We start from the raw sequence: 24,330 nt of genomic DNA on the forward strand, positions 1-24,330 counted from the left end.
ATTTGTCTCGTTGTGTTTGTATATATTACTGAGATCTTAGTTGTAGTATAATCTCTTAGTCTTGCAAGCGCCTATTGATATTTAAGTGGTAGTTTTTCCCCATACATGTTTCATGTGCTGTGAGATGTGTGCCGTACATTCTCATATGAAAGTATTGAACAAAATATTAATATTTATTATATTTGTAGAAGGTTAATAAGTAGTTCATTTTGTTCTAGTTTCATAACTTGTTTACTTGATAGTAACAACAATAGCTTTGCAGGTAGTCCAAATACTGATGCTGCAATATGTCTAGTTTCATCAACAGTTTCTACATCCATTTTGCACATGTTTATTTTGAAGTTCATATTTTTGAAATTAGTATGAATGAGTATAGTACTTGATTTTTTGTGTGTGTGTATGTGTGTGTGTGTGTTTTTTTTTTTAATTCTTTTTAATTTGATAATAATCTTGGAGTATTCACTGTTGCCTTTTCATCACAATGTATACAGTTAAATAGTTTGCCACTTCGTACATAAACATTTTTAAACATTGGCTATATACCAATTATTTTTGTTATCAAGATTGATTCCAACAATGTTGTAGTCTTAGCATCTTTTCAATGCATCAAGTGTGTCACAATGTTCTATTGCCCTACATTGACATTTTTAATAATGAGTTTTAAATCAATTTATTGGGTTATTAGAATGTCTTCTTTGTCAACAAATCCTCCATATAAGTGTTTAATATGATTGGCTTCAAACTGTTTTTTTTTTTTTTTAAATTTCATGTTATTAACATATATAATACTTGGTAATAAATATATAACATTATTTTTTAGTATAACTTTGATATTTAATTACAAGATAGTGTAAAAAAAACAATGAACAATGTAGTAAGTATATTTAATTAATAAATTTGAAGGTACGGAATCATTGTATTGTAGAAAATATAGACAATATAACTAATGAAATTATATCTCTTTTTAGATTTTTTGATAATGAATATTTTTTTTTTGAATAAAGACATTGTAGACATCAAATTATAAATTAAAGAAATGCATATGTATTTTTTTTTTGTTATAACTACTAATTTATTTAATTTAATAAAAGTAATAGAGTGAATTACTTACTTTTGAATAATATACTCTAACATATTATGCCAACTTTGATTGGGATGAGGTTTGAACCTGAGACCTTACTTATAGAAATTAATGGGTAAGTTAAAAGTTAACGGAATAATATTAAGTTATTAACAGAAAATGTAATATTTAACGGAAAACTTAACGGATAATACTCCATAATAATTAAGGATAAATTAAGAGATCTACCCATTATAGGCTTAACTTACTTTGGCTCTTATTAGTATAGTAGATTTATGGTAATTATTGTGTCCCGTGTAATACTAAAATTATTAGATATGATTTTTATAATTAAGGTATAATTTAATTAAATCAAAATTATTAAAAATAATGTGTCCACAGTACAAAATAAATTATACTTTCCTTAGTAATTAATTATTAATAATTACCTAATTTAAATTTACAATTATTAATAATTATTTATGTGAATTATTAGGCATTAAGAAAGAGATAAAAAAGAATAAGAAGTTGAAAGCATACAAAAGATATGCCATTCAATATCTTAGGTAAAGGCAAATTAATATAAAATTTAATAATTACTTCGAAATCAAATATAGAATATATTATAGGAAACATTGATTTCATCCATATGAACCCCGATCTTCTTAAATTTGTGCTCATTTGCCTTCTTTTGCTTCATCCACACGAATCCCGTTTTTCAGTTTCGCCCCCACTTCCACGTACTCGACATGTGGATTTCCTCCTACAACTACATGGATTTCTCCTTGCACACCGCCAGATCGGTGAAGACCTTGGCGTTCTCGCGGTGGTTTACGGCAGCTTCCTACTATGGTAATTAATTATTACCATAAAGTGATATTGTAATATGATTTAGACAATTATATTATTATTAAAATAAATATAGAAAAATAAAGGAGAAATAATTTAAAAAGTAAATATAGTGTCAACTATTATATAATAATGCATATTACATGTCAATTTATAAAGTTGTAATATGATTTCTTACTGGGCAATGAAAGAAGTGAATGAGAGAGTCACCAACATGGGAAGAGGGGGGAGAGTGCAAAATGAAGAATGTATTTATAGGTAGAGAAGGTGAGAATTATAAATTTGTATAATTTTTCAAAAGAAAAGTGTAACTAATTTTTTTAAGTCTTTAAATAATTTTCAGTCAATTAGTAATATCATTTTCCTTTTCCAATCTACATATTTTCCGTTTCTTTTTCCACTAGGATCTTTTTATATTTTCAATCAATTAGTAATATCTGTTTTTTTTTTCATTTATCTTTACTATTTTTTGGGCAAAAACTTCTCAAAAGATGATTTTATTTTTATTAATAGTAGTATAGATATAGAAGTATAGATAAGTATTTGAAATATTATTATTGGTGTAAATAATAATTAATAAATTATTATTTCTTATAAAATTACGCAGAAATTTCAAGGAATTTTCTTATTTATTACGCAGAATTTGTTTCCATTATTCTCACAATTATAATGGTTTAATTATTCTCAGGATTTTGGTAAATAAAATTTTGTTACCAGTTAAGATTTATTAATTTTTTTTATTAATAGTATTGATACTTGAATATAATATAGAAATAATATTTAGGGCTGTTAGCGAACAGAGCTTTCGACAAACTACTCGTGTTCGAGCTCGGTAAGCGTTCGTTTATGTTCGTTTATTAAGGTAAACGAACATTAACAAACAAAATATAGAGCTCGGTTAATAAACGAATAGAGTCTGAACAGTGGTAAGCTCGTTTGCTAAGTGTTCGCGAACAAGCTCGTTTGTGTTTGTTTAGTAGTGTTCGTGTACAAGCTCGTTTGTGTTCGTTTAGTAGTGTTCGCGAACAAGCTCGTTTAGTGTTCGTTTAATAATGTTCGCGAACATGTTTATATATATATATATAAAATTGTTCGTGAAGATGTGAATGCAGATTATTTATTGTTCGCGAACAAATGTGTTCATGAACATGTGCAAGTGTTTGGTTATTAAGTGTTCACGAACGTGTTCATGAATGTAAATGAACATGTTTGTGAACGTGTTTGTTAACGTTTGCGAACATGTTCACGAACGTGTTCGTTAACGTTAACGAACACGTTTGTGAACATGTTCACGAACGTTAACGAACACTAACGAACGCTTAACAAACGAACACGAACAGGATTTTCAAAACCCTTAACAAACGAACACGAACACGAACACGAACACCCCAAAATCCTTAACAAACGAACACGAACAGCCTACGTTCGTTTATGTTCGGTTCGTTAACCGCCCTAATAATATTACCAATTAATAGATATTAGTTAATTTGATTTTACATTTTCTTACCAAATAAGCTTTATTAATTATTTGACCAATAAAATATTTAATTAATTGACTACAAAAGTTTGAGCGAGAAAACGAAATAGGAGGATTTTATTTTTATATATAGTATAGATAGATTTGGTGCACCGCGCTTACCCGACAAGTTGGCACCAGAGAAGCTCTAAAAATTATTATAGAATTATATTAATATAAATAAATAAAAAATCTCTTTTACGGTGATTCTAGCCATTTTGTAATAAAATTGATAACATAAATAATAATGTTTTTTTTATTTCAATAATAATAATAATAATAATAATAATAATAGTAATTAAGGAAAATGGTCAAATAAGCCCCTGAACATTACTCAAAAAATCAGTTAGGCCTTTAAACTTTTAAAAGTTGCAATTAAACCCTTAAACATATTATTTTAGTGCAATTAGGTCCAAAAATCAGTTGGTGACCTATAATAGGTCACTAAGATTTTGGCGAACCTCTGACGAAATTCTGACAATATCCTGGCAATAAACATCGGCAAAACAGTCGCTAATGTCAGAAGGCGACCAAACTGGTCGTCTCTCCTTCGCCAGAGAAGGCAATGCGCGCGACTGGTTAGCCAAAATATTTTCAGAATTTCGCCAAATCTTAGTGATTTATAATCACAGGTCATCAACCGGTTTTTGTGCCTAATCACTCTAAAATAATATGTTTAAAGACTTAATTATAACTTTTAAAAATTTAAAGGCCTAATTGATCGACCTTTTAAGTATGCTTAGGGCCCTATTTAACCATTTATTTTCTAATAATAAAATAAGATAACAGTTAACATTTCTCTTATGGTATTCGCCCCATTCAATTCACGTGCGTCGATTTTGAATAATATAACATTAGACTTTGTATATATACCACACGACCACGGCTGCTGCGAATTCAATAACGACTTTTGCATAATAACGAAAGGTGAAGACCCTATAACGTCTCTACTCTCTACTCTCTACTTGATGAAAAAGTCATAAATTTTCAGTAGTAATTTATTTTTTTGAGTACTATTGACTCTGTTACAATTGTACCAATCTCTCCGATTGATGTTCTTTCTTATACATTGTACTAGTTATCTCACGCGCGTTGCGCGATTAAATCAATGTCCAATGCATATTTTTAAATTAGTGCTCCTTAATTGGTTAAAGTAGTCATATAATAATGAGAGAGAAAAAATGCTAACTTAAGCAAAAATCGATGTCCTTTATTAGTTTAAAAAAATAAATAAATTACATACGGCGTCGTTTATTTCGTATAACCGACGTCGTATATAAATTTTTTTTTAAAAAATAAAACGACTTCGGTTTTTGCCTAAAAACCGACGTTGTTTATTTATTTATTTTTTAATATATGATATGACGTCGATTTTCCCAAAAAACTGACGTCATATCCTTTTTTTTTTTTTTTATAATAAACGACGTCGGTTTTCCTTGATAACCAATGTCGTTTATTTGATTAGAGTAGAAATCAGTTCATTCAACAACAGATTACACAAAGTGAGAGTCCTATTTAAGTAGGATACTAACATCTCCTATTCTACAAGACTATTAACGTAGACTAAGTTACAACCACAAATACATGACTATAGAGTAAATAATAATAATAATAATAATAATAACAATACTAACACACCCCCTCAAGCTCTAAGTGGTAGCGCAGCAACATGGAGCTAGCCTCGTAAAGCCTAAAACCTCGGACCCGGTAATGGTTTGGTGAAGATATCCGCAAGCTGATCCTTCGTAGACACAAAGCTGACAACGAAGTCACCAGACGCAACTTTGTCTCGAACAAAGTGATAGTCGATTTCTACGTGTTTGGTGCGAGCATGGAACACCGGGTTGGCTGCTAGATAGGTTGCCCCTAGATTGTCACACCATAAAGTCGCAGGTTTCCCGGAGTGGAAACCGAGCTCACGGAGTAGCGACACAACCCAGGTCACCTCAGCCGAGACATCAGCTAGGCCTTTGTATTCGGCCTCTATAGAAGATCGTGCAACAGTACGCTGTTTCCGTGAGAGCCAGGAAACAAGGTTGTCACCAAAGAATACCGCGTAGCCACTGGTGGATTTTCTATCAACTGGACAACCGGCCCAATCAGAGTCAGAGTAAGCATGTATCTCGGAAGACGCCGAGGCAGAAATACGCAGAGCGTAATCCTGAGTGCCTTTAACATAACGAAGAACCCGTTTCAACAGACCCAGTGATCAACCGTGGGAGAGTGCATGAACTGACAAAGACGGTTAATTGCATATGAGAGATCAGGACGTGTAATAGTTAAATACTGAAGGGCCCCAACCAGACGTCGATACTGAGTCGGATTATCAAACAAGTCAGAAGACGGCGTAGTAGACTGTGTGATAGCTGCCGGAGTAGATAGTGGCTTGTAGTCAGCCATTCCCGCACGTATGAGGATATCCTTCATGTAGCGTCGCTGAGACAACATAAAACCCTCAGCTACCGAAATAGTCTCAATACCGAGAAAGAAACTCGGAGTGCCCAGGTCTCTAATCTTGAACGTAGTTGACAGTCGGTGTAACAATGTGGAAATAATCTGCCGGCGTTGCATTGCCTTGCCTCAACGTTTGGAACTGCCCGAGGAGACTCAGGCACCGTGCTCGGGTGGATGAAGCGAGAGCCGACATGATGGAGTCCCACACCTCCTTGGCGGTGGTCCAGCCAACGGCGAGGTGCATAACCTCGTCGGAGAGTGACGAGATGAGCATCGAAAGCAGCGACTGATCCTGCTGAACCCATGTGTGATACGCTGGATTTGCCGCCGGAGGGATAGCCGGGGTAGCGGAGGAGCCATCAGCCGCCGGAGCTGGGATCGTCGGGGAAGGACAGGGGATGCCGCCGTCGATGTAGCCGAGCAGATTTTGCCCCCGGAGAAACGGAATTAATTGAGTCCGCCAGAATAGATAATTGTGATTTGTGAGTTTTAGGGAGACAAAGTGATGAGCTTGTGCGAGAGGGTTGGGATTGTTTGCAGGTGCAGCGACTGGAGGGGCTGGGTTGACGGCGGTGATTGAAGGATCGGGATTTGTTGCGGCCATCGGAAAATCGGGAAGAGGAACGGTAAAGTGATCGAAAAACAATTAAGGTCCCTAACCTATCGCTAGCTGATACCAGATTAGAGTAGGAATCAGTTCATTCAACAACAGATTACACAAAGTGAGAGTCCTATTTGAGTAGGATACTAACCTCTCCTATTCTACAGGACTATTAACGTAGACTAAGTTACAACCACAAATACATGACTATAGAGCAAATAATAATAATAATAATAATAACAATACTAACATATTTATTTCTAAAAATAAAAAATACATACGACGTCGGTTGTTTTACAACCGACGTCGTATCATTTATATACAACGTTTGTCAAATCGACGTCGATTTTTAACCGACGTTAAAAGTGCTAAAAAACTGACGTTAAAGGTGTTTTCTGTAGTAGTGTCTTCAATCTGTCTACCTAACAACTCCTAATCTTGTGAAATAGTAGAAACGTTTACTTGAAAGTAAGATTTTCCTTTGTTTCTGTAGATGTATCATTAATCATGCTTGAACAACTACATTGAAGGGAATAATTTTTAGGGCGTGTTTGGTTCACACATGAGAATCGGAATCGGTATGGGTATCAAATACTTGATAATGGTAATGGATTTTGGTGAAAGTGTTTTGCATGTTTGGTGGTAGGGGGGAATGAGAATGATTATTAATAGTTGGAGAAGAAATGAGGAAGGGAAATGAAACCCTTTTTTTATTAAGGTATGAGTTTTTCAATTAATGGGGTATTCCAAACCTAGTATTCTAAAACCTATCAACCAAACAATAACAATCACTTTAATACCCATACCTTATGCCCAAACCCACCAGCCAAACACACCCTTAGAGGAGGCTCAAGTACTTGAAAGAAAAACATATGAATAATTAGAATAAGGCTCAAATAAGCCATCAAACTATACACGGAAATGCAATTAGACGATTAAACTCAAAAGAAAAAATACAAATTGGATTCATAAACAATGTAAAATAATGCAATTAAACCAAAATGACTTGTTTACCTTCTAGTTTGCTGATGTAGGAGGTTATTATATTAAAAAAAATATTTTTTTATTCTACTTTCATAAATTTAAACAACAAAATTTGAAAAAATAATAATAAATAAATAAAAGAAGAAGATTACCGCTTCGGCTCCAGGCTGCCGAGACGAAGCGGTAATCTTTTTTTTTTTTTTTTTTTTTTGTAATTTTGTTATTTAAAATTATTAAAATAATTTTTTTAATATGATTAACCTCCACATCACCAAACTAACAGGTAAACTCGTCATTTTCTGTTTAATTGTATTGTTTATGGATTCAATTATATATTTTTTTTTAATTCAATGGCCTAATTATATTTTCATGTGTAGTTCAACGATTTATTTGATCTTTACTCTTGAATAATTAAATATTACGGAGTACTATATGCGATAGCAGTAGGAAGAAACAAAAGCTGCAATCCACATGATGAAATACTAGAGATCTGAATAGCTCTCCAAAACAAATACTTAGGTTGTTCCCATTAATGGGTTCTTTCACGTTTATTAAGAAAAGAAGGGTGATGTGGAAGGGAGGGAAGGGAGAGAGAGAAAAGTTGAGGAAAAGTTGAGGGTGTTGCAGGAGGTTGGGATTTTGGTCGGGTAATATGGGTTGAGCGCTGAAAACGAGCAGGCACGAGGAGGTGCGTGCGCGCACCACTGCGCGCCCAGAGGGCACGTTAATACAACATTTATATATATATTTTTTTCCTTTGTGCTTTTTCTGACTTTTCGTGTTTCTCTCTTTTTTTTTTTCTTTTCTTTTTTGCTTCACCTTCACTCCTACGTGGCACCTTAATATTTGTGCAAAAAACAAAACAATTGAGGAGGGCCTGTGACCTTCTAAACATATGCTTGGCACACCGTTATACACACACACTAGAGCAAAATGATTTTTTACCAATTAATTTGTGACAATAGCTTTTGATGCTCTTTCATTTCATTGATTCTGGAGGAAAAAAAAACTAACAGGAAAAACAATAGACAAACAATGCAAACGCAACAGAATAGACATTTTCAAAAACAGTGCAGCTCCAAAACTATGGCACTTTCAAGAAATTGAAAGAAAAACAGAAGTAAAAGGACTCAGCAAACCATATCCAAGCTGCAACAAGACCAATTTAAGAAATGAAAAATCAAACAAGAGAAAACACTATTTCAAAAAAAAAAAAAAAAAAAAAAGTAACATTGATTAAAAACATAGCCCAACAGTTACCTTCATTGCAGTTGGATGTGTAGCAATGCGCGGGCACCTGAAAGACTTGGGAAAACAGCAACATTAAACTGCTGACAAAATTTCCATGGTATCTGATCCCCGCATGGTTGGCATCCAGCACTTAAACTTTTTATAGAAGATTCAATTCCCGTGAAATATGACCCTCAAGGCAAACCTAGAAATCAAGGAATAAGCTATAGTATATTTCAGACCACTAGTTTTAAAACAGATTAACAGTAGAATGTACTTTAAACAGTTCAGACTTTAAAAGAACAAAAATAACTTGAAACAGTTGATATGATGAAGAGATTAACCATTAGAGTGAGGCTTATACAAGAACAAAATAGAAAGCAAGCATATCACCCTTTTGCATGATAAGTAAATATAAAGTTGTATTATGGTCAGCAGGGTGATGCCACTGGTAATCTCTAAAGAACAAATCCTGACCAACAAGATGGTCAAAACATCACACACAGCCTTCAAAAAAAAATGCATTATGCATTCGATTACATACCCATGTAAAACCCACAGAGATGGAACAAATCGTCAAGAATGTGTAGGAAGATCCTTGTCAAGATTTTGGTTTGGTCTTCCCCAGAGTGATGAAAACCATTGAACTCTTTGTGCCTCATTTTTTTCCCATGCATGTTAGCATATAGAGAAATATTCTTATGTAATCTATCCTATCATTTTAAATACACATTTGTATTTGAAATCATCTCGAATTTTAACCTAGTCTGAATTAATTCAGCCCATATTTGTCAGAAAGCTTCAATGCTGATTCTGTTAAGGAATGTCATCATCCAGACAACACAAACACTGGATTAATTACAGCAAATGAATATAATGACTAATAGAGTAATAGGATTTCTAAAATTTTGAAAGCAAAGGTAATATTCGCCCATTGAGAACTATAGTAAACTTCTTTAGCCATAAGAGTAGCTTTGGAGTTATTTGATCACAGAACAAAGAACAAACCTGGATAACACACAGAGTATCAGGGAGATTGTTTTTTGATTCATCAACAAGTCCTGTTAAAAATTTGTAGTGAGAAGCAACGACGAGAGCCATCTATCATTCGCTGCATAAAGTACCATTTCACATTAACCAAAGCCATGTTTGATTGTTAGAGGATCTGATTTAAGCTGAGAAGAATCCCATTTCCATTTGAGTGGAGTTCTGAGATCGATGATGCATAAGATTACCTGCAAAAATAACTCATGATACGAGAAGAAGAGTGTATTCCGATTTACATAGTACAAATCATTCACCAGGAGGTGGTAGCCTGATTAAATACAAGATTCCCATACTTAATTTGTGACATCCAAACAAAGCAAAGAATTAAGCCAGGATACAGGAGCTCTTTTTGTAGAGGAAATGACAAAAGAAAATTTGCTGACAGAAGATACATAACATACAAAACAGCGCTCCTTGTGAAATTAAATCCAGCAACTGAACCATCAAAAAATTGAAAACTTGAATTGAGGAGGCGCTGCGCGAACGCAAACCCCCACTACCACAAATTATGACGTAGGCTCCACCAATTAGGTAGACCTTAGCCTAATGCCCCTCCAATGTGCAATGAAGGTCACTAGCCTAAGCCATGAGCCTTGTTGATCGCTCATTGACTCCGTCCAGGTAAGTATGTTCTTCGTTGCTCCTGGGCCCCTTTTTATTAGGCGCTGCTCAGCTCCTGCTTCCATTTTGTTTCGATGTGGGATATGGGGAACAAGAATATATAGTTTCTTCTTTGCTGTTTTCTCCTCAGATCATTTCTAGTACCTTGTTAACCAACATGGTTGGCGTGGTGGTTCAGCACCTTGTCCCTTAAACATGAGGTTGGGGTTCGATCCCCACCCATGTGAATGGAGCAAACCATTTGGCCAGTCTCCTACCACTTAGTGTGCTGACAGTTGGGACGAGGGCTACCTTGAGCAAACTCAAAAAAAAAAAAATTTCTAGTACCTTGTTCTATATATAGTTCTTTTTTTTTTTTCACAATGGAAAAATCAATTAGCACATGGCTGATATACATATGAAAATCCCATAAACTTAGTTTAATAATCCTCTTTAAGTGCTTGTTGAGGTGTGGAAAAACTAGAACAAATTCCTGGGAATGTGAACTACATATCAGAACCTGATCTGAGCTATCGGCCTACTACACTGTGAATTGTGATAGCTAGCTTGTAACCTTCTCTGATATGTGAATCTATCATTATTTTATTTGCTTCAAGTGGTATCTACTGCTGGATCCATAAAGCATGAAGATGCTGTTGAGCAAGTGAAGAAACTTTTCACAAAACTATCTGACTATCCATGTCACCACATCTCGATCAGTTAGTTGGTTGCAAAAGAGCCAGCAATATAATATTCCAGATAGGGGTGTGATAATCGATGAAAGTTTAATTTGTAATGTACAAATTCTCTGTCATTATTTTTTATTTTTGCACCTTTATTTTGATACTTAGTGTTATATTTTACCAAAAAAAAAAAATGAGGTCAGAATCATCGGTGATAATTTGCCTCTTGCTCAATTTTTCTTAACTTCACTCGCGGCCGGCAAAAAGATTACAATGATTCTAACCAACTCGGTTGGGATCCTTTAGGAGCAATCATGGAATGCAGTATCTGTTCATAACTACTTTCTCAACCACAAGAGTTAGTATTGCCTCCACTGAGACTCGAATCCATCACCTCCCGTATAAAGAGAAGGATTTGATGTCACTGGACTACAAGGTCCTTGGCAGCATCATGGACATATATATATCTTGATTCCATTGCTTTGATGGTCATGCGACAAATGTTGGGATCATTGAACAAATACTAGGTTGGTCTTATTACTAAACTACACCTCCATGCATTTTGTTCGTTCTATGCTATTATCTATAAATAGAATATTACTAAAAGGATTTTTTTTTTGAATACAACTAACTCTATTACATTGTAGTATCTGTTTAAACATATATACTTTCTCAACTACAATGATTTTTTTTTTTTTACTAAAAGGATTTTAATATATTGTGTTTCTTGGATTTCATGTACGTGGTTTGACTATTATCTTGACAGCATTATATTGTTATATTTGTCTATGTGTTTTATAAACAGTTCAGAGATTGTATAGATTGAAAGTGGCAATTAATGAAATTGCTGAGATGTGGTGACTTTTAATACCAACTACAAAGACTTGGGGCTTTTTGGTGTGTAAGCGGTAGCCCAGGTAAGTCCAAAGTACACTATATATTTTGCCATTTAAAGAGCATTTGCTTATAACTCTTGTTATTTGTAGATTGTAATGAAATTTCCACATGATTTTTTTTTTTTTATTAAAAATTTTTGGGATAAGAGTCAAATAGACCCTCAACTATAGTGCATTGTGCAATTAAGCCCTCCAACTTTAAAAAGCTCCAATTAGACCCTCAAACTTGTTATTTTGAAACAAATAAACCCTTTAACTCATTTGTGACATGTAATTGCAGGTCAATCAAAATTCCGGCGAACCTCAAGCCAAATTCCGGTGCACAAATAGGAACTACAGCCACCGGTGCCGGTCACGTCCGGCCGGCGCCGGTCACCGTGGAGATGGCAACCAAGTTGGTCGCCAACTCACTGTAGATGGCGGCCAGTTGGCCGCCATTTCCATGGCCGGAGAAGGCGAGCCTTCTCTGGCCGGGTGCGACCGGCGCCGGTGACTGTAGTTCCTGTTTGTGTACCGGAATTTGGCATGAGGTTCGCTGGAATTTTGATTAACCTGCAATTACAGGTCACGAATGAGTTAAAGGGTTTATTTGTTTCAAAATAACAAGTTTGAGGGTCTAATTGGAGCTTTTTGAAGTTGGAGGGCATAATTGCACAATGCACTATCGTTTGAGGGTCTATTTGACTCTTATCCCAAAATTTTTTTATTAATACACTAAGCATCAAACAAAATTTAAACTTTTAGTTACATTTCAGTTGACACAACTCAAGTCGACCATATGGTCCTAGGAGACGAGTAGGCGGAGGCTAATTGTAACACCCCTAATTCTAGACTGAGATAAAGGCAATAAATATAGAAAAATAGCTAGAATTATCTCATTCACTAAGAAAAGATTGCGGAAGCGAAACTAACATAAATGGGGTGTTATGCCACATATAAGCCCAACTCGACCTAGATGCTCAGGCAATCCATAATATTCATACATCCTTAAAATAAACAAACTAAGTATTCCATTATTACAGCTAGGAAATCACAATATAAGGCACACAGGTCATCAGTCTAAAGCAACATAAACATAGCTAATCATAAAAGGGAGCATGACTAAATGCACTAGCGCGCTCACGAGCTGGTCCTACTCCATACCTAGAAAACATTTAGATTAATTAGCAAAGAACGCTAAGTAAAACCCCATTCTCACTGGATAAAGGTACAATAGTATACTTTGTAGTGAAAATAGGTTTTACGCCACGCATATAGAATATATGTCAACGAAACCATCGTTATTAAATACCAATAGACTCCACAACAATAAGGTGAACAAGATATAAAACAAAGACTCCACAATTGAACTCAATATCAAACGAACAACTCCAATTATCATAAGACGAGAACTCCACAACTAAGTAACCAAGATAAGGACACAATCTCCACAAAATAAAGAATAAACACAATAATCCAACAAGCGTAACTCAATGCCCATACTCAAGGGGATACATATATGTAGGGCTTTAGGCTTAGTTCCAAACTTTACACCATTCCAACCGAAACACCAGTCCAACCACAAAACCAAATGGAGCCGAAGCTCACAACCTCCTATCCATAGACCTCCAAACCAATAGACCACCATTCCACAATATAAAATTCATATATCATAATATTATATGGAGTCGAAGCTCAAATAGCCTCCAATCCATAAGAGCTGAAGCTCAATAACCTCCAATCCATAGGGTTTCACACAATAGTATGGAATTCAAGGAATCTTTCTCAAGAATCCAAAGATCATAATATATATACCAAGCTCATATCTAATACCAAAGGAAATACTCATACAGAGGTATATTTATACTCAGGAAATGAATAACAAAACCAATACTCTCAAAATATTATCCAAAAGCTCAGACTAATGATACTCAACAGATACTTCAATATAGAGGATCAAGAATGATAGGTTAATACTCAATAATCAAGGTACAATACTCAACATAACTCTCAGAAGACATCTCTTGAATTAAAGATGGAATAACAAAGCACTGGATAACAAAATACACACTAGAACAACAAAGGAACTGCAAATGATGGTACAAGCCAACGGTACATTACATACCGCCAAACCATACTGCTAGAACGGATGGGCTAGGCCAACGGGCCACTATGCACCGCTGACTCCTACCTCTGCACAACTAATGGACCTCTTTGACGGTATGGACTGCACCGCCAAAGTGCACCGCAAGAACAATAACAATGAGCATATTCTCAGACTTAGAACAGATCACGCGAATCATATGTACAGTAGCTCAACCACAACTCAGAATATGATCAGAATACACTTTTCAGGGGTCAATAAAATCACATGAAATCACTTAGAACACAATAGGCATACCAAGAATCAAGAATAACCAAATATAGTCCAAGAATACACAAAGATCTACTCAAGAACAAAGCATAGCACAAGATACTCTAAGAAATATACTTAGGGGTTCCAAATACACCAACTCACATATAATAGAGTGAAAATAGATTTGTAAGACATAGGGTTTTACCTTTCAAGCTAGTTATCCAACCAAAAATTCCAAGAGCTCAACGTAGCAAGCCACCATCTCCTTGATCATCTAAGAACCCAAGAATCCCCAAAGCAAGAATAAGACAATGCTATAAAGATTAAGGAATATGGGAAGGAAATGCATCCGAAGGATGAATCTTACCTCTCTTAAGCTTATAGAATCTTAAAAGGCAAGTCTTTACTTGATTTCCTTGGTAGATGAAGAAGATGAATTCCCAAGAGGATTTAAGGTGAAAGTGGCGTGAATGAGAAGGGGAAGAGGGAAGATATGCTAGGTCATCTTATCTAGTAGGAGAAATATATATGTAATAAGTGAAATCATATACATACATATATTATATTCTTTAGGTTAGGATGAATAAGGCATGTGCCCTTATAAATGAAGAATGGGTCATTTCCCTTTATAGGAAATTATTTCTAGAAATAAGGCTTAGATTAATACAAGTTTGGGCCAATTATTATATATACATAGCTATAAGGGACTAAAGGTCCTAAATCAAATATCCCTTATATATTTAATTAAGAAGATTGGGCTTTTGAATTAAATAGGCTAGCTTATGGGTTATTTATTAGGTCAAGGAAATGGGCTCAATTAATTAATAACTCCTCGAAAAAAAATTATTAAAATAATACAGGTTAATTTATTCCGAGGTATCACACTAATGCAATGACTTTGGGGATTATCTAACGTTCAGATTAAGAGGTTTCGTGGTATGCGTAGTTTACAAATGATATTTACATGAATACATTAACGAAAATGGTATTATATATATACATAAACATAACCATTAAGCCACAATATTACAAAATTAACCATGACAATGCATTAAGCATTTTGTATTACAATCTACTATACTAATAAGAGCCAAAGAAATGTAGGCCTATAATAGGTAGAAAAAATGACGGTCAAATTATTAAATCAAATGGATGGTTCAGATTGTTTAGATTTATATTTTCCTTGAGATTTCCTAATTTATCCTTAATTATATGATTATCCGTTAAATTATCCGTTAAATATTCTCTTCTCCGTTAATATTCCGTTAACTTTTAACTTACCCATTAATTTATATAAAAAAAGGTCTTAGGTTCGAACCTCATCCCAATCAAAGTTGGCATATTGATTTAAAACTCATTATAAAAAATGTCAATGTAGGGCAATAGAATATTGTGACACACTTGATGCATTGGAAAGATGTTGAGACTACAACATTGATGAAATCAATCCTTCAAATTCAAAAAATGAATAAATTTAAAAAATAGGTACTGTTGTAGCATTCATTAATCTTGTATGTAAAATACTTATTGTGCAATCTTTAAATATATTAGAACTAATATAAATTTACAATTCATTTCATTTTCTACCATCAACCTGCTTGTATGCATTAGTATTTAGACTACTTGCAAAGTTATTCTTGTTACTATCAAGTAAACAAGTTATGAAACTAGAATAAAATGTACTACTCATTAACCTTCTACAAATATAATAAATATTAATATTTTGTAAATAAACAAATTCAGCATTCAATTACATATGCATGAATATCTCATATATAATCTTGCATTGATATACTTTGAAATACTTATTTAAAAATAAAAATTGGGCATTATCTCATGAAAATCTAGTATTTGAATAAGTTAAGCTTTGATAGAGTACGTGTAGATATGCATTTTGAGTTAATTGACAAAAATATAAAAATAGACTAAATTTGCAATAACAAAAATAAAAATATTTGATATGAATTGCAACTAACAAATAAGTAAAAAGAAAATGAAATTCTAACTTAAATTGCAAATGGTTTTTTCTTCTTTGGTTAGCCCGCTACACACTTTTAATGTATAATTAAACTAGTGTTTTACCTGTGCGATGCACGACAACAATTATGATATGATGAATTAAATGAGAAATTTACAAAATGAAAAATCATTGTAGAATTGTATGAATGAAACTATGATGAAATATTATAATAACATTTTACAAATTTTGAAAAACCTCTTTGAATACAATGTTTGTTGTGAAATTACTTTGGGTGTTCTCCTTATCACAAATCAAAATCTTCAACCCATTTGGGTTAGTGACTCTTGAAGCAGCAACATATAATTGTCCATGACTAAATACTGGTCTTTTGAAAAAGAGACCTACGTGAGAAAGTGATTGACCTTGACTTTTGTTAATCGTCATTGCATAAGAGACGATTAGAGGGAATTGTCTTCTTCGAAATTTAAAAGGCAGTCTCAAATCTGAAGGAGTTAATGACATTCTTGGAATCAAGATTTTATGACCTGCACTACTTCCAGATAATACCTTTGCTTCTAAACCATGATTTCCAAGTTTAGTAATAACCATCCTTGTCCCATTACACAAACCAACTGAGTGGTCAATATTTCTCAAGAGCATAACTAGAGTACCTACTTTCAGCCTGAGTTCATGATTAGGCACACCAGAACACTTGATCCCATTCAAAAATTCAGGCATGTGCACATCAGCTAATAGATCAACATTTGAATCTAATTTGCAAACACTGTCAAACCTGAAATATGTATTTCCTTCATATGTGTTTAAAGAAGTCATATATTCATTGATAGAGTCAACCACATCAAGTGTTGGAGTCAATATTGCCCTCTTTTCCAAATATGTTGGATCATCAAAAATATTGGAGTATAATGGATATGTACTTTCCACAATAGTTGCAATGAGATCTCTAAAACATTTCAACAAATTTTCTTCTGGAATAGTAATGTTTTCACATCCAATTGTTTGCCCATGAATTTCTCCATCTCCTATGTTTGCAATCCATTATGAGAATTGATTTAGCTTTCCATAATCACTATTTGAGGATGAGCTTTGAAGTTGCATATTTTTTGTCAGACGTAACACTTTACAGTACGGCCACAAGTAAGATGCATTTATTGTTGCATTAACAATATCATGTCTACTTCCTTTTGGGATAACTGACAAAATTTGTCGAAAATCTCTGCCAAATACAATAGTTTTCCCTCCGAAAAGCATCTCTAAACTTTTTGGATTGCAAAAACGCAATACATCACACATTTCTATCAAGTGCTTCAAAGCAATGCTTATGCATTATTGGTGCTTTATCCTAAATTATAAGTTTGCACTTAATAATGAGTTCTGCAAGATGGCTACCTTATTTGATAGAGTTTATTACCGAAATGGTCCCTCGACTATTGCAAAATTACCAATTTGGTCCTCGACAATTTTTCTTACCCAATTAAGTCCCTCGACTTTGAAAATTTTAACCAATTTGGTCCTTGGGTTATTTTGCCGTTAAACGTCCGTTAAATCGGGATCAAATTGGTAATTTTGCTATAGTCAAGGAACCAATTTGGTAATTTTGCTATAGTTAAGGGACTAAATTGGTAATTAAATTTTCACTGAAATGGTCCCTTGATTATAACAAAATTACCAATTTGATCCCTTGACTTTAGCAAAATTACCAATTTGGTCCCAATTTTAACAGATGTTTAACGGAAAAATAAACGGAGGACCAAATTGGTTAAAAAATTTTAAGTCGAGGGACTTAATTGGGCACAAAAAATTGTCGAGGACCAAATTGGTAATTTCGTAATAGTCAAGGGACCATTTCGGTAATAAACTCTATTTGATATTACATGTTGAGTCCTCATTTGGGTTTAGAGGAATTGCAAACCTTGAATGTGCAGTCCTTCCGCCGGGTAATAATAGAGAAGCTATACCACTTGAAGCAACATTAAGAACTATTTCTCCCTTTGATCTCAATGCTACCGAAAGAGTTCTCCAAACAAATGTCTTTCCAGTTCCTCCATAACCGTAGACAAAAAAAAAATCCTCCTTGATTTGAATTTACATCATTCATTATTGTGTTGTAGACATCATGTTGCTCATGTGTTAGATTTGATACCAACTTTTTGTGCTCTTCTTTAAGTTCTGCTTTGTCATAACACATCTCATCATATACCAACCTATTCACCAAACTGGCCAAACAGTCAAGATCTGGAATTGGCATTTGTTGGTAATCATGTAGGCTCTTCCCGCATCTTTTCAACAATTTCTCAATCTCAACTAATGCTTGATTTTTTATTTCATCAACACTCAGGACTAAATCTAAAAAATATTAAACAATATATGTTAGAAAAGTATCACCATCTTGGAACTAATAATATTAGACATGAAATAAAATATTAAAGCAAATGGATAAATACATACATTGGAAGTTCAATATGTTACGTTTTTGTACAGAGTATCATCGGACATATATGTCCAACATTTGTCCCAAACCACTTCCGGACGGCTTAAACAATTTGAGGATAACAATGTTGTGAATAAATTTCTTAACTCTCCTGCAGTTGCCCACTGGCTTGCTTCAACAATTCCATCAATATATTCTTTGTCGTCTTCCAATAGCCCAAGTACATAACATGCATCACACTAATTGTCGTACAACACCCCATTGATTGTTCTTAAGTCTTCATAACACGTAGACCCTTGGATTACATTCAAAAGACATCTCAAATAGTACATTTCACCACTTCCAGGAAGAACATAAAAAACTCGACCAATTGAAAATCCTCGTTGTTTTTGGTTTGCCCGCACGCATTTTAGTCTTCCAGTCTCAACCATTGTGTAAGCATCAACTATAAATTGCTGGAAAATTCTCTTTGCAAATAATATAGTTGACATCTCATTGCCTCATTCATGCATCCTATATGCAAAGAATTCACGTTCACTAATTACAAATATCCTATAGAGTACGCGTGGATATGCATTTTGAGTTAATTGACAAAAATATAAAATAAAAAAAGGACTGAATTTGCAGTAACAAAAATAAAAATATTTGATATGAATTGCAACTAACAAATAAGTAAAAAGAAAATGATATTCTAACTTAAATTGCAAATGGTTTTTTCTTCTTTGGTTAGCCCGCTACACACTTTTAGGCTCTGTTTGGCAGAGCTTATTTAGGAGCTTATAACTTATTTTAAGCTACTAATAAGTTATAAGCTATGTTTGGTAATGTTCCTAAAATAAACTAGTAGCTTAAAATAAGAGCTTATTTTTTAACGCTACTTAAGATAGCGTTTCAAAATAAGCTAGTAGCTTCCTAACTTTTTTTCCATCTTTAACCTTATTATTTTAAATAAATGACATCATTTACCCTTTCCAATTAAAACCTTTTTGTCTAAACCTCTTTGACTTTTTCTCTTCAATATATTTGGTTGTAATTTCAATTTGACATTTGTGTTTGAACATTAATTTTTGTATGAACTAATCTTATGAATTATAAACATTTTGTTTTACTTTATATGTTTTCAAATATATGTTCTTATTTTATATTTTATAAAAATATATTGATTTCATTATTTTATATTTTAATATATAAACAAACCTATTTAAATTTTAAACTATTTAAATTGTATGAAGATGTCCTTTTTAGTTTTTTTTTTTTTTTTTTTTTTTTTTTTTTTTTTCCTCCTTTTTTTTTTTTTTTTTTTTTTTTTTTTTACATTTATCAGCTTATCAAAAAGCTAATTTACCAAACACTTTTAAGCATAACAACTTTTCAGATTTCAGCTTCGAGCTTTTCAGCTAGGTTTGCCAAACATAGCCTTAATGTATAATTAAGGGTGTGTTTGGAAAGCAGGAAAATGACTTCTGGAAAATGTTTTCTGGAAAATGAGTCATTTTCCAGAAAACGTTTTCCTTTCCGGTGTTTGGTTGTATTCTGGAAAACTGTCTTGGTGTGTTTGGATCATTTTCTGAAAAATCGAGTAGAATTGTGTAATTAAATATTTTAATTATTTTATTTAGAATATAAATTATATTAAATATAAATATTAAATATAAAGTTATTTATTAAAAATTATATTAAAAGAAAACATTGCCTTCATCCCAGATTACTGGTCATTTCCCTAAATCATACACAGTCTCCGGCGGCGGTCCATTTGGATTTCCACAACCTCGCATTCAATTACTTATGCCTCCTCTTTGATTCCAACTCCAATTGCCTTCCTAAATGCTTGCATTGCAGAAATCGACTTCGGCTTGCGAAGTTAAAATTGAGGGTGAGGGTGAGGTTAAAATCGACGACTTCGGTGAGCATTGTGAAGGGTCCGACGAGCATTGCGAAGGGTCCGACTAGCATTTCGAAGGGTCCAACGAGCATTGCGAAGGGGTTGGTTCAACGACCATTCATTCTGGACTGAAACCCCTGTTCTCATCTTCTAGAAATTTCTGATGACGGCAGAGAACAAAAAAATTATGAACAAGAAGCATTTTTTGATGCGGAAGAAGAAGCATTTTCCGGCAAGAAAATGATGGTGATGGCAGAGAGCAAAAGAGGAAGAAGGCCTGATGAGCGTGTGTTGAGGGAGATTAGCTGTAGTTGGATTCCGGAAAATGACTTCCCCTCAAAAAAAGGGGAAGTCATTTTCCATAAAAAAGGCTTCATTTTCCATTGACCAAAAGTTTATTTTCCTTTGACTATGATTTTCCATCTTCTACCAAACACCATAAACCGGTGGAAATCATTTTCCGGGTTTCCAAACACATCCTAAATTACAAATACCACTTTAACACTTTTATTAGGATACCAAATATCAAATTTCGGAGGTAGTGTCGGATGGTTAAAAATAAATTCGCCCACCGTGGGGCTCGAACCCACGACCACAAGGTTAAGAGCCTTGCGCTCTACCAACTGAGCTAGACGGGCTTTGTTGTTGTCTTCAAACACAGTTTATATAACTAGCAAACGAGAAACGAGGTTATGGCTCTACAATTCCAGCGGGCTTAACCGACATGTTCTTGGTTATTCCAGATGTCACTATAAATAAATACTCCGTATGAAATATCCAGCCGCTTATCCCCTCCGGCGGGCACTTTTCCGGCGTCATGAGTCTCGACATAGCACCTCTTTTCATTTGCAGAGCCGGTTTACTGAGGAAAAGCTGGTTCGTACGATCAGCGAATCCGCATCCGCTCGGCCGGGAACCCGCGCGGCTCACTGTTCCTTCGATTCTCACCAGGAGATTAACGTGTGGTCGAAGAACGGTAACAATTGCTGCTCTGAACGTGAAGGAGGATTCCGTGACGCAGAAAATTGCGACTCCGGTGAGAATAGTAGCTCTTGTTGGCGAAGGTAGCGTCAGCCCTCTCAAGTCCGCTCCTTGGCATGACGTCTTGCTCCACACCGTGAGTATACCGTCATTTCCTTCCTATTTCGTACACTAACATTACTGCGGTGGAATATCTGTGTTTCATTTTCTGTAAGTTATCAACTTCTAATCGTATACTTTGATTGACTTGTCGTCTAAGAATACTAACACTGCAGAAATTCCGCTAGCATAAAATTTAATTTAGCCAGAACAGAAGATTCACAATTTTGCAGGATTCTTATTGAGTTATGGATTAGTTAAGTGTGATATGTCTGTTCTACTCAGCTTATTCACCCCTTTTTGATCTTTTCATTTTGAGCTAACTAATTGCCCCATGTCCCTTCAGCATTTCATGGTACAGGCCACTAGGGATGGACATGATACTGCAAAATTTCTGACTTTCCTACTCCTTTGCCTACTGTTGCTTCTCTCTCTCTCTCTTGTTTGCTCTGCTGCATATGCACACTACAATAAATTAAAGGAAAGAGTAAATACCATTTGGTCCTGCCACATTTACTCCTAAACTTTTAAATTGATCATCCGTGGTCTTTGACTTTCAAATTGTTATCATTCATGGTCTTTCAACTTTCAAATTAACCACTTATGGTCTTTCAATTATCAAATTTAAACCAGTCCTGGGAACACGGATGGTTAAATTTTGAAAGTTGACCATGACTAGTTAAAATTTGATAGTTGAATGACTATGTGTGGTTAACTTGAAAGTTGAAGGACCATGGGTGGTTAACTTGAAAGTTTAGGACTAAATGTGACAAAACCACTATAATCGGAGGACCTCATATGGCATTAACTCATAAAGAAAATGAATTTGGAATTGAGAGTATGTTTTGTTTAATGTCTAAAATATTTTGTAATTTGGTGCTCTTATAAGGACTATTTTTCCATGCAGGCACAGAGGTTGAAGTGGGTTGATGAACAGTATGAAATGCTTGTATTCAGTGACAACTTTTATCAATCTAATAATGAACATGCGAAACATGTCGCAGAGGAAGTTAGCCGAGCAAATATTTTGGTGGTTGTTGCAGTTAGAAATGAAGAATCAGTCAAATGGATTCAAGCAAATGGCCAATTTGTCCCAAATATTATATGCTTTGAGTCATCTGCAGCATTAACAAATAAGCTGGGAGGACTCATTATTGAAACTGAGAACAAGGGGAATATATTTAGAAAATTAGCTCCAATTTCACAATTGAAGAAACTAGATGAATCTCGGGAAGTAGTCCAAACTGTGTCTGCAGCTTGGGACAGGTATAATTCTGATGACATACGGTTTTGTCTGTTAATTATAATCAATGCTTATATAACCCCAGTTCCAATACTGAAGAACCTAAGAGCAAAAGGCTTCTCTACCTTGAACTGCATGTTGAAAAATTGTGGGCCTCAAATATTGAATTGTCTTTTGGATCCTAACTGTAGAAAAGCACTTCAGTGTTTGAACAAGTGCAGCCCTGTAGATCAGGTTTGCAATTACCGATGTATTGCTTCATATGAGAGTCCATACCTGGAAGAGTTCTCTCTTTGTGTGCTGCAGAAGAATAACTGTCTAGAGCTGGATGCAAAAATCCCTGAAAAACCTTATGTGCCTCCAATGGTAGAATTTCGAGGGGAGGAATTGTGTCATGAAACTGCCGAGGATCTTTTTGTGGGCTGGTTGGGGATATCAGAATGGAGTTGGCGCGTTGTGGCAGGGCAAAATCCAGCCTATGATCAATTTCCATGCCAGTACCAGTTGTTTTACAGAGGAAAAGCCAGAGGGTCATTTTGGTATGAGCCAGTCTTTCAGGTAAGGACACTCGAGGGTAGTCTGGTCTGGAGAAGGCGAAAGTACCGAGTGAAAAGAGGAAAAGTACCAGGGACATTTTACTTCAGTGTCTTGGATAATGGAGTGGTTTCGAACGAGTTCTGGACAATCGTAGATGTTTCTGATGATTTCAGCTGGGGCTTGTTTCACTATAGTGGTGCTGCTCGAGTGGCAGGGCAATCGTACTCCGGAGCAGTGCTAGTCAGCCCAGATGGTTCATATCCAGATGAGAAGGAACACCAGAGATTAGTCTCGGCATTGGATAGGTGTTGTATCAAAGAGTGGGAGCTATTCACGGTTGATAATTGTTCATGTCAAGATCCACCTCTATGGCTTCCTGAGGGATCTAAATTACATTACAAGGTTGAAGTTCAGAGTAGTAAACAATCATCTCTTTAGGGATCCACATACCATTTAACATGGTGATGTCTTGGCCCTGAGATGGTTCTTTAGTTAGGAACTTATTGCTGCTTGGCAATTTGGCATTCACCAAAGCGATATCAACCAAATGGTCTATTACTCCAATGGGCGTTCTTTACCTCACACAAAATGTTGTCCCAGGTATTACTGTAAGTCATTCATTATTTATTTAAGCAAGCCCAATATGGCAATATGAATTTGACAGTGTTCTAGATACCTTCTCATTTGTTAGAGTTTGATCATAAAGTAAAATAGTATTATTTCGCATTGTTGAGTACAGTTCTTAAAGGAAGATTGTATAGGATGGTTTATTGTAATTTTTTATTTTTATTTTTTAAAGTGATCTTATAGGCAGAGTTTCTTCCCATAAATTGATTAAAAAGTCATTGTTTAAGTGTTTAACTCTCATTTGTCTTATTTTAGCATTTATTTATAGGTAATTACATTGAATAATGAGTTGTT

General features: G+C 34.6%; 1 protein-coding gene, 2 non-coding genes and 1 pseudogene across 4 annotated transcripts; 1 reads left to right on the forward strand and 3 right to left on the reverse strand.

The window, feature by feature from the left end:
- Positions 1–8,559: 8,559 nt before the first annotated feature.
- LOC116012879 lies at positions 8,560–18,484 on the reverse strand (annotated as a pseudogene).
- On the reverse strand, positions 10,210–10,370 carry LOC116014545. Its single transcript, XR_004097415.1, has one exon. It is a non-coding gene; the product is annotated as a U1 spliceosomal RNA (small nuclear RNA).
- Positions 18,485–21,114: 2,630 nt separating the features above from the next.
- TRNAK-CUU lies at positions 21,115–21,187 on the reverse strand. Its single transcript has one exon. It is a non-coding gene; the product is annotated as a tRNA-Lys (tRNA).
- Positions 21,188–21,264: 77 nt separating this feature from the next.
- On the forward strand, positions 21,265–24,270 carry LOC116014456 (violaxanthin de-epoxidase, chloroplastic). Of its 2 annotated transcripts, none has more exons than XM_031254517.1 (2): positions 21,265–21,666; positions 22,537–24,270. In XM_031254517.1, exons 1-2 carry the CDS (start codon positions 21,367–21,369, stop codon positions 23,845–23,847), a joined length of 1,611 nt encoding a protein of 536 aa, XP_031110377.1. In that variant the 5' UTR covers positions 21,265–21,366; the 3' UTR covers positions 23,848–24,270. The 2 variants fall into 2 exon arrangements, with proteins under 2 accessions (XP_031110377.1, XP_031110378.1); XM_031254518.1 differs by having other exon boundaries at positions 22,543–24,270.
- Positions 24,271–24,330: the final 60 nt, after the last annotated feature.

The sequence above is a fragment of the Ipomoea triloba genome, chromosome 3, assembly GCF_003576645.1.
Source record: "Ipomoea triloba cultivar NCNSP0323 chromosome 3, ASM357664v1".
NCBI lineage: Eukaryota > Viridiplantae > Streptophyta > Magnoliopsida > Solanales > Convolvulaceae > Ipomoea > Ipomoea triloba.

Bases quoted from the DNA above. Each gene is read 5' to 3' on its own strand.
- LOC116014456 (XM_031254517.1), top strand. From the start codon at position 21,367: ATGAGTCTCGACATAGCACCTCTTTTCATTTGCAGAGCCGGTTTACTG. The intron at 21,667-22,536 runs GTGAGTATACCG...TTTTCCATGCAG, and splicing joins ATGACGTCTTGCTCCACACC to GCACAGAGGTTGAAGTGGGT.